The following is a 10,892-nucleotide window of genomic DNA, read 5'->3' as shown; positions in this document are numbered from 1 at the left end:
AGTCTTACGGCGCCAAACCCTGACGGGTTCAAATAATTTTTTTTTTTTTTTTGCTTTTAAATACCCTCTCCTTGATACATTCCAAGGGGTGATCGTGATTAATATATAATCGAACATGCCACAACGTCCAACAAGTGCGTGCGATGCTCATCCGGGCGACGTCCTTTTAGTCAATCGTGAGTGGTTTTTCAAGCGTTTCCACCGATATTCATCGTCATCAACATCATCATTGCTAACCTAGACTTTAATTGTAACAGACGACTTTGATGCTCGAGGTGCGGATGAGCTGACCCTACGGCGAGGCGACAAGGTTGAGCTCCTTGAGCTCGACGAAGGTTTCGGGGACGGCTGGTACCTTGGTAGGCACGTAACGGAAAATCGAACAGGCCTGTTTCCTGGAGGTAAGCTGTCACAGAGTTAGAATTGCTACTGTTATGATAGCTAACTCTAGGTGGCATAGTTTATACTGTGATCGCTCCCAAGATCGGTGTCAGGAAGACAAAGGATGCTACGCTCTCTGCAGAGCCCCTTTGGGACACTGCTACTCCTGAGGCCGGTTCTCCATCTCTGGGCAGCAACTGTGACCCTGTCTCTCCAGTGTCGAATGACGAAACTACACCTCAGCCCTCAAGGCATGTCAGCGCCATTGACATGAAGCCCTTGTCTGATACGGAAGCCGAATCAGGTAGCGGCGTCGCAACCGGCCACTTGTCGCAACAGCGGCCGGCTTCCGCGGGCTCTGCACAGCCATCTCCAACCATTCAGCGGACAATTAGTGAGACACTAGGGAATATGTCTATCAGTGGAGAGGAAAGCCCCGTTTTGAATGAGACATTGAGTGTGATTGACGAACACATTACCAATTTCAGTACTCCACGACATAGCATTGCAACCCAGGAAAATCATAGCGTGCATGATTCCAGTAGTGAGTACAGCAGTTATCCCGATCATCGCATGTCGTACATTCGTGGTGAGGAGACCGACGAAGAGGAAGAACAAATTCCAAGCGAGGCACAGGTTCGAAAGTGGGACCATCGTCAAATGGCCCGCCATCTGAGAGAAATCGGGGTCGATCCAAAACACTGCGATATATTTGAATCCCAGGAGATTTCTGGTGATGTCCTCTTAGACATGGACCAAGAATTCATTTATATGAGGGAGTTCGATTTCGGAGTCATGGGGAGGAGACTCAAGACATGGCATAAAATAAGAGCTTTCCAAGAGGAGATACAAGGCCCAAGGCACTTGAGGAAGGCAAGCTCTCATGGCCCCGAAGAATACGATCGATCCCAGACGAAGTCAGTGATGTCAGGTTCTTATCTTCCCCGCATCCCTAGCTTGGGTGAGAGACATCATCACAACCCGCGCAGCTCTAGAGACAGGAGTACAGTGAAGTATCGTGACACATCTTATGGAACACAAGCTTCTGCTCCTCCATTATCCCAACCACATGATGCCGATGCCACTACCAGACCGTCCGCGGACTCCATTCGCCGGAGCAACCACCATCGATATTCTTCTATTGAAAACACATCCGTCTTCCCCTTGGCCGATTCTAGCGCATTTTCTGCATCAAGGAAAGCACCAGCTCCACCGCATGAGAAGAAGCCCTCCTTCGATCGTGGTTGGACCATGAATGCCCCTTTAACAGCCAATAGCAGCAGCAATGGACAGCGGCCAAGCAGTTCCTTAGCGGCAACCAAGCATTTCTACAAAACTGAGAGCAACAAAACGGATGATTCTAGTAATGGTTTTGGTGGTTCTCCTGACATTGATCGAGGATATTTCTCGGGCGGCGATGTTGAAGGCCAAAAACAGCGCAGGGTTCTTCGCAAGAGGGACTCCAGCAAGAGGAGCTACAGCCACTCTAGACATTCAAGTCTTGCTGCAGTGGCTGACGATAAGAAAAAGAGACACACTAGATTCGGCAGCACAGGTTCTATGAGAGACTTGACTTCTATGAAGCCATTGTACCCGAAGACGCACTCTCAAGATATCACCAACAGTGCTCTTGAATTGCTTGAAGACGAATCCCACTCACCTACCGTTACAAACCTGGAGACAACACCTGAGTCTCCAACAGGATTTCTGTCATCCATTGTTGGTTATGGAAAGAGTCACGAAGCTTCTGGGCGGTCGTCCCCATTACCATCCACTTCTAGCTTAAAGGCTATCACGCCAAAGGTAAGAAGGACTATTGGGCTTCGTGCTATATCCGATGCCGTTACTGGCAGCGAAAAGACTCGTATCAGCTCTCCCATACCTTCATCTGGCAGGGATTTACCACAGTCACCCACTCGAACAGATTCTAGCACACCATCGGGGACTGGGACGAGCAGAAGCCTCGAAATGGATAGCATGGAGAGCTCCAGACTCGAGGGTCTCACGGTTATGAAGAATGGGAATGGAAGCCAACGAAGCAAGTCGAAAAAAGATACAAGTGCCTATCGCCGTGGCCTAGAGAAGAAAACTCCGAAGGAACAGATGAAAGATGCCGACTATTATGGCTGGATGAAGAAAAAATCTTCTAACCTAATGACAACTTGGAAACCGCGTTTGTTCATCCTCAAGGGCCGTCGCCTGTCATACTACTACTCTGAGGACGATACTGAAGAGCGCGGCCTAATTGACATCTCCTCTCACCGTGTGTTCCGGGCTGATCAAGATGCAATTACATCCCTGCATGCCACTCTAACGAGAACCAAGCCCCTGCCTACTACCACATCTAACAATGATGTTCAGCATGAAGAAACTGAGCCTGAGGAAAAGACCGGGGGTTCCAGACGCAACAGCTCCGCAGAACCACCATTTATCTTCAAACTGGTTCCACCAAAGGCTGGCATTTCCCGCGCTGTCCAGTTCACTAAACCAGCCATTCACTTCTTCCAAGTTGACAATATCCAACAGGGCCGTCTCTGGATGGCGGCCATAATGAAAGCTACGATTGAACGAGATCTAAATCTCCCTGTGAAGACAACGAATAAACAAAAGACCATCACTTTAAAGCAAGCACGCTTACTTGCTCAATCTTCCCCCACTCCTCCTCTTGATTCAACCTCAAGGCCACCAAAGCCAGAGGAAGAGAGCTCTCGTAATACGTCTACTTCTAATAGCGCAACTCTTGCAACAACTGCGGAAACTAGCACTACCGATTTCCAAAAGATTGCTATAGATACTGGCTCTACCTCTCTATTCCCAGATTCGGTTTCCACGGATCAGACCCAAACTTCCAGTTAAGTGAACATCTCCTTCTAAGTCTACTGGCTTGGATTCACTTTTCTGCTTTTCACGTCCCAAACGGCGTACTTCACCACTTTATCGCATATACTTCTAATTTCGTTTTACTCGTCCTTTCTTTTCCTCCGGGCATATTTTCCCCCTCATATTTTCTTTCCCTCACGCATTACCCCTCTAAAATCTATCTCATTTCCGTTTTCTTTTTCACTTGATTGGTTTAACAAGTAGAATGTTCGAGCATTACGACAGGCGTCCCCACGGATATACCCCTTATTTTATTTACTTCCCATATATTCCTCTCTTAATCTACTATATCCCTCTATTACTATCCAATATTTTGAAATCTCCTCTGATTAATGGCTTGCTTCTTGTCTGTTGATGTTTATAGCGATGTCACTCATCCATCCTACGCTGCACTGCAAAACTCTACCCTTGACGAGGGAATTCCGGCAGTTCTCACATCTACTGATACTATCTACTTAATACGATCTTTAATATATGGTTTTCCTTTATGACTCTTGTTTGCTTCTTGTCCATTATTTGTATGATAGTTCCTAGATCTTAGGTGGAATTCAAGACGTTGAGTAACAACCCAGACAGGTGGAATGGACGACGGCATAGAAACCCCTGGATCTGTACTTCAAGCGTAAAAGATATTTCGCCGTACCCACGGCACTCCACTTACACATACATATCAAGTCTGGAGTACGGAAGCTGCCCCTCAGCCTTGCAATGCTTTTATTCTATCAAAATACTAGTATCGTGCCAAGGATGAGCCACGCTGCCTGCGGATGCCGATATCACTCACTTAACCAACTTGGCTAGCTAGAGCTTAATCTAAGTACAAAGATCGAAGACGCCCTGCGCCATCAAATTCTCGCCAGTTCATGATATCAGCAACACTCTCCTTTTACGTTCGCTTTTCAAGAGACGTTGGATGCTAATGCATCTGTGTTTTCCCGCAATTCTCCAGCGGGTTGTCGCTGTTCTCCTGCCAGTATCCGCTGTCTCTCTTTGTTACCTTTATCTTTACCCCTTATTTCACGGATGTGCTTTTCCTCTCCCAGCCTCTACAAACGGCAGCGCCGGCGTCTACCCTCCATATACCGGTGATGCCTATCTAGATACCGTCCGCGAACACGTTGGCCTCCGCGACTATACTCAACAACGCCCCAAGTCTGCGCCGTTTCGGCTACTTGTGCTTGCTGACCCGCAGCTTGAAGGCGACACTTCATTGCCTAAGCCAGATGATGCATTCCTGCCACAGCTTAAGAAGCACTGGGAAGACGTAACATCCGCTGGTTCGATCTCCGAGTGCTATTTCGCTACTGTGAAAGGTATACGCGATGTGGTACTGACGGACATCCCTCGACTGGGTGGAACGATTCGCAAACGGCTTGATCTTCTGGGAAACGATTATTATCTTGCGCATATATACCGAACATTGTCGTGGTGGAGTCGTCCTACTCATGTCACTGTTCTGGGGGACCTTATTGGGAGCCAATGGGTGTCAGACGAGGAATTTAATATTCGTTCAAAGAGGTATTGGAATAGGACCTTTCGAGGGGGTGTGAAGGTGCCAGATGATGTGATGGCTACTGGAAGAGATGGATATACTCAACAAACTGGTGTCAGTATGGGCCAGGAAATCGTTCTTGATATTGACACAGATACTTGGTCAAATCGGATTATTAATATTGCTGGAAATCATGATATTGGCTATGCAGGTGATATCTCTCAAGAACGGATAGATCGATTTGAAAGGGAGTTTGGCCGTGCTAATTGGGATGTTCGATTCAACCTACCGATGACAGAACTTGCTCTGGATCTCAATGATACGCACAGAAAGTCTGGATCAACTCCTTCTATACATTTGGTTGTGCTTAACACTCTTACCTTCGATACCCCAGCGCTAGACGTTTCTATTCAAGGAAAATCATACCAATATCTCAACGATGTGATTGACCGTTCACGCCCGGTCGAGGACAGAACGACATTTACTCTATTGTTAACTCATCTCCCGCTCCACAAACAGGAGGGAGTGTGCACTGACCCGCCTTACTTTTCTTTCCACAATGAAGATGATCAACATCCCAAAGATGATCAACCGAGATTCAAGGCCGGTGGCTTGAAAGAGCAAAATCACTTGAGTGATTATGTTAGTCATAATGGCATCCTGCAAGGCATATTTGGGATGTCGGGAGACCTCAACGCCCCATATTCTGGGAAAGGGCGTAATGGTTTAATCTTGACAGGCCACGATCATACTGGGTGCGATGTCCTTCACTATGTGGACAGGAAAACAGGTAGTGACGGTGAAAGTGGTGATGCTGAAGGAGAGCGCGTATCAAACGCCGCCTGGTCATGGAATGCAAAGAAATACCCTACTGAGGTGCCTACAGGGGTGCTAGAATCAACTAGCAGTGCCGCAGGTTTTGACTCGGCCTTTACTCCAGCTCCAGCTATTCGAGAAGTCACGCTACGCTCTATGATGGGAGAATTTGGAGGCAACGCTGGACTTTTGTCGGTCTGGTTCGATGCTGAATCATCTCAAGAATGGAAATATGAAATTACAACCTGTCAGTTAGGTATTCAGCATACCTGGTGGGTAATCCATATTGTTGCGCTGGTAACTCTCATAGCTGCTTTGACTTGGGTGACTATCTTAATCATCTCCAGCCGATCACCTCTTGTTGACAAGCGGAATGCATCAAAAGGAGCAACCAAGGAGAAAATGAACAAGGACTCAGGTGCGACCTGAAACAGCTACGTTCGGTGGTTTGCGAGCAAAAGGGGCCATGAGATCGGATGAATATATGATCGATTGAATAGAGTTTTGGAGGAATTATTTGAGTTCTTACTACTAGATAGTATGCATTACTGGCGTTCTTTTGTCAATGTTTCCCAACACTTCATATATAGCAATAAAGTGGCATTTACACCATCCGTAATCTTGAAACGTACTTAGGAGAAAATATATCAAGATTGTCAAAACTTGGCATTCGGAGAACGCTCCTGCAGGACAGGTATTCCATGGATAAAGCTCAATGGATGTACATGTCCAATAAACCAGTGCATATCTGTCAATTTTAACCTACGAAAAAAATCTTGAACCTTACTAGTTATGATCTCCGCCGATTTATTATTCATGTTGTATTTGAGACTTGACTGTATATCTCAGTGAAAGTCGGGTATTTTCCCACCGAGGCTCGGAAGTGAGGCCCGCATGGGGAAGTGCTATGCTCTCATACAACAGGGATGACCGCCAGAGCCAAATATAGGAAAAGGCGAGAAAACTATGGCTGTATTTTTTGCGTATCACATAAAATTAAGAATCAACGCCCCTGGTAACCTGTCGCCAACCTCTTACATCACAACACCGGAGTTACTAGCAATACGCTAGATGAAGAAAAAAACAGTTAGTCAGAGCACAGTTTGCAGCATTGGCTTCGGTTTAAAAAAGGACTTACGGGCCATAGTTCCGCGGCTTCCTTTCCAACTGGTCCTGTGATGGCGGATCCCTTCATTTCACCCTTGGCGTTGACAATCTATATAATTTAATTATTCACGTTAGTAACTCTGCTATAGGACCGAAGTGACTGGGGGTTGAGCAATGAGCACTTACGACACCAGCATTGTCCTCAAAGTAGAGGAAGACACCATCAGGTCGCTTCCATGGCTTGCTCTGTCGGACAACAACAGCGGGCATAACCTTCTTTCTCAATTCTGGCTTTCCCTTCTTAACAGTAGCCATAACCATGTCACCAACACCAGCAGCGGGGAGACGGTTGAGGCGGGCACCGGTGGCCTTGACGGAGATGATGTAAAGATTTCGGGCACCGGAGTTGTCACAGCAGTTCATGACTGCACCACTATGTTGAGGGTACAGATATCAGTAAAGTTGAACATGTAACGTCCTGCCGTCGAAAGAACTCCGTCATCCACGCTTAATTCGACCACCCCCAATGGGCTAATCCAACTCTTTTGTAAATAATAGTCTCTATTCGCATATTTTTTTTCTGTCCTTCGCAGGCGGATGGCGCAGTGGTGTATTTCATGTCGGATACTGGGGAAATCGCAGATACGTACACTGGGAGACCAAGGGTCATCTTCAGCTTGTTGCCGGCGGCACCGCCACGACTAATATCACACAATTATGTTAGCTATATTCCTCTGATTCGCGATGCTGCTGCTGTGCTCGTCTGCTTTTCGCTTCCTAGACTTGAAGTACAGGCCTCGACGCAAGAGCTTGCATATCAGCGGACACGTCAAAATGTGGCCTAGCTTACCCTCTCTTCGACATGATGACAGATTTCTACCGACACAGGGAAACGACTTAAGAAGGCTGGGTGGTCGTGGAATCCGAGAATTGACAGCTTGCGATCTTCAAATTCAGGCGTTTCGACGGTTTCCAGCAAAGATGGATTTCGCTTAATGTGGGCAGAGAGAAAAATCTTGGCGGTGTTTTCTGGTTGGCCCAAAACAGAATAGCGTGTTTCCCTCACGTGATTTACCCTAGACCTAAAATAATACCAATTAGGAAGTCATGTGATCTTCATTTGTCCGGGTTAGGTTGGGTCCATCGTTACAGGGCAGGTACAAGAGTAGATAGTTTAGATGGCGAGAGCAAAGCAAAGCTGGCAAAGAATAAGGCATTGTCAAATGGCAAAGAAAAAAACCAGAGAAGAACAATTGACGTATTCACGGAACATACGTCAGAGACAGCCGACGCCTCCTTTTCCATATGTCATTCCTCGCCATGCTGGATCCCAAAGCAAAACTCCTAGATGGATATTTCCCCCAAGCGCCAATAACAGTTACATAGCAACAGTGTGTTCAATTTAGAAAAACCAGAAGATAACAGGAAGGAAAAGGAAAGAGCACCAAGTTACTCTTTCTCTTTTGGAACCTCCTTAGACTCATCAGTATCAAGCTTTGTTTCCTTGGCTTCCGTGGTATCAGTTACCTGCGTAGGCTCTGCAGCAGTGTTTTCTGCCCCAGAAGCATTCGACTTGGTTTCTTCCGCCGCTGGCGGTTTTGGGGGTGTCGTCTCCCGTGCAGGAGCCTTTGCAGCAGATTCTTCCTCTTGTTCCTCAGCTGGAGGTTCTAGCTCGATAGTTTCGTCCATATTAACATCTGCGTCTTCCATGGTGGTGTCCCCGTCAGCATTGTCATGAGGAACTGCTAAGTTCGAGGCAGGTGTGGAAACGGGAGGCTCTTTCTCCTCGACCTCTTGAGCGGCACCGTTGGTTTCGGCGACCGGAGTCTCATCATCCTCCATTTGTGAATCTGGCTTGGTTAAAGGTTCAACGGCAGGAGAGGGCTTGGCAGGAGGTTCTGCATTTTCTGTTTCGTCCATCTTATCAGCCTGCTCAGGCTCCTCCTCCGGCATGGATGACTCGTCTCGAGGAGTAACAATCCCACTGTCTATAATGGAGTCCCCATCCAGGTGACGGTAATTGATATTCCCTCGCCTCCTTTCTCTATTGGGTTGGCGACGGACACCGTTTGCAGCTGCAGATTCTTCATCTTCACTCTCGCTTAGTTCGCCATCTTTTTCGACGTAGTTGTCAAATCGTCGTTTTGTATATCTCTTATCCTTATTCTCATCTTCATCAAGGTCATCGAGGATAGCATCCGCTTCGTCATCCATACCATCAACTAATGGGTCCCTCGGGACATCTGTCATTTGGACTGATGGAGCAAACGTAGTGCGCCGTAGATTTTCAACAACTTGCATTCGAATCTTTTCCAGGTACTCCTTGGAGTTGGCATTATCCATGTTCGATGGCCGAACATCCAATTCATAGTCAGGAGAAAAGTACTGAAATACCGTAAGCACACAGCCTGCATAGAGTGTTGGATAATCTGAAAAACTTACTTCATAATAGTCGTTATATGGAAGCTCTGTTGGAAGCTGATTTCCAACAAGCACACCAGTTTCATATGCCCACGTTCGAGCAACGTTTCTCATTGTGTAACCTCCACCCCCCAGGATTAATGTAGGGAGGTTGAAGCTTTTGACGTATTTAACGCAGTTTGCATGACCACGCATACTCAAGTTGAAACATCCCAGACGGTCACCAGACAAACTATCACCACCGCACTGAAGGACGACAGCCTCTGGGCGGTACCATTCCATAACATGTTTGATAACCGGTTCAAAGATGCCTTTATAAGAAACGTCATCTATGCCATCTCTGAGAGGGAAGTTGACAGAATAATACTTCCCTGCACCGACACCGATGTCGCGCAGTTCGCCGGTTCCGGGGAAGTATTCTCCATATTTATGGAATGAGACCGTCATAACACGGTCGGTAGTATAGAATGCTTCCTCGACACCATCCCCATGGTGGACATCAATATCAATATAAAGAACACGCTGTTTGAAACGCAGAAGCTCGAGAATGCCGAGAACAATGTCTTAGATGAAAAAATTGTCAGTTTCGTTCTCGAAGAAAGGAAGAAACAGGCGTAGACCTACCGTTAACGTAACAAAAGCCGCTTGCTTCACTTTTCTTTGCGTGATGAAGACCACCCGCCCAGTTGACTGCAATGTCGCATTTATTTCTGTTGAGGCGCGCAGCACCTTCCATGGAGCCTCCTGCGCTGATTCCACAGAACTCAAAAAGACCGTCAAACACAGGGCAGTCATCACCAACATTATAACGGCTCTGTTCCTTCGCGTACTGGTCCATATTATCGGGTGTAACTTTGGCAAGGAAATCTATGTATTCATCGGTATGAAACTGCGTCATCTCAAATTTGCTGGCGGGTTTTGCGCGCTATAAATCAAGTTGTTTCCCATCAGTTATCAATTTCCTGTTTGAATTTCGGTACTGAAAAACAGCAAAAATAGGCTCGAAAAGTATGAAACAACGGGCTAGACAAACTTACATATATCTCCATCTTTTTATAAAGTCCATAGTTCATCACCAAGCTGTGGGTCATCCGAATGCGATGAGGCTTCATGGGGTGCCCAGCGACGTAGGCATAATTGCCCACATCCGAGTCATAGAAGTAGGCAATGCGCTTCTTATCCGTGGACCCATTCGTAACGGGAGCATCTAGCGGTGCAAACCCCGTCATGATGGGCAAGCCTTGGGTAATTCGGGTAACGGAGGAGCTTCAAGAACAGTTTGCAGGTATATAGTTGTTCTGTCGCAGTAAACCAAGCCTGCGAAAGGGGTAGGGGAGGTCAAACAGTCAGAGAGAAACGGCAAGCCCCATAGCCCGTGGAGAACACAGTGAGAGTAACAATATCGCAAATCAAGGAGTCCTGTTAAGAGCTTAGCTGCTGCTGCTGCGAGCAAACGTAGAATGCGAAATGATGAAATGTTTCTCCTTGGGCGATGAGAAGTTGAAATGCATGAACAGGAACGGCTGACTAAGCAGGAAACCGGCTCCCGGATTAACTTGCCGGAACCGGGCAGCTGGCGCTCCGTCCACTTCGGCCAAAAAAGAGACGTTCGTGGACCTTAGAAAGCCAAAGCAAAGCAAAGCAAAGCAACAAACAACAAGCACAAGCTCGACTCCTGCCTTCCCTTTGCCCTTTCTTTCACTGCTTCTCCTTGCTCCTAGGCCAGTAACTCGTGGCTAGGAAGATACCGGCCGTTTGTGTGCGACACCTTTTTCTACCTCTTTCACCGCAGCTA

At 47.0% G+C, this 10,892-nt stretch overlaps 4 protein-coding genes across 4 annotated transcripts; 2 read left to right on the top strand and 2 right to left on the bottom strand.

The window, feature by feature from the left end:
* Positions 1–115: 115 nt before the first annotated feature.
* On the top strand, positions 116–3,237 carry ARB_00302 (polarized growth protein (Boi2), putative; the record flags this gene model as incomplete). Its single annotated transcript, XM_003013438.1, has 3 exons — positions 116–134; positions 258–401; positions 452–3,237. The coding sequence occupies 3 exons, from the start codon at positions 116–118 to the stop codon at positions 3,235–3,237; spliced, it is 2,949 nt and encodes a 982-aa protein (XP_003013484.1).
* Positions 3,238–4,180: 943 nt separating this feature from the next.
* Positions 4,181–5,998, top strand: ARB_00301 (uncharacterized protein; the record flags this gene model as incomplete). The annotated part of the gene is made up of 1 exon (XM_003013437.1): positions 4,181–5,998. The coding sequence occupies one exon, from the start codon at positions 4,181–4,183 to the stop codon at positions 5,996–5,998; it is 1,818 nt and encodes a 605-aa protein (XP_003013483.1).
* A 605-nt stretch (positions 5,999–6,603) lies between these two features.
* Positions 6,604–7,099, bottom strand: ARB_00300 (uncharacterized protein; the record flags this gene model as incomplete). The annotated part of the gene is made up of 3 exons (XM_003013436.1): positions 6,604–6,636; positions 6,708–6,785; positions 6,863–7,099. 3 exons carry the CDS (start codon positions 7,097–7,099, stop codon positions 6,604–6,606), a joined length of 348 nt encoding a protein of 115 aa, XP_003013482.1.
* A 1,026-nt stretch (positions 7,100–8,125) lies between these two features.
* Positions 8,126–10,326, bottom strand: ARB_00299 (uncharacterized protein; the record flags this gene model as incomplete). Its single annotated transcript, XM_003013435.1, has 3 exons — positions 8,126–9,660; positions 9,722–10,022; positions 10,135–10,326. 3 exons carry the CDS (start codon positions 10,324–10,326, stop codon positions 8,126–8,128), a joined length of 2,028 nt encoding a protein of 675 aa, XP_003013481.1.
* Positions 10,327–10,892: the final 566 nt, after the last annotated feature.

Source organism: Trichophyton benhamiae, assembly GCF_000151125.1.
Source record: "Trichophyton benhamiae CBS 112371 chromosome Unknown contig00070.0, whole genome shotgun sequence".
Classification (NCBI taxonomy): Eukaryota; Fungi; Ascomycota; class Eurotiomycetes; order Onygenales; family Arthrodermataceae; genus Trichophyton; species Trichophyton benhamiae.
Note: the sequence above shows the minus strand (reverse complement) of the source record. Positions and strands in the feature narration are given on the sequence as shown.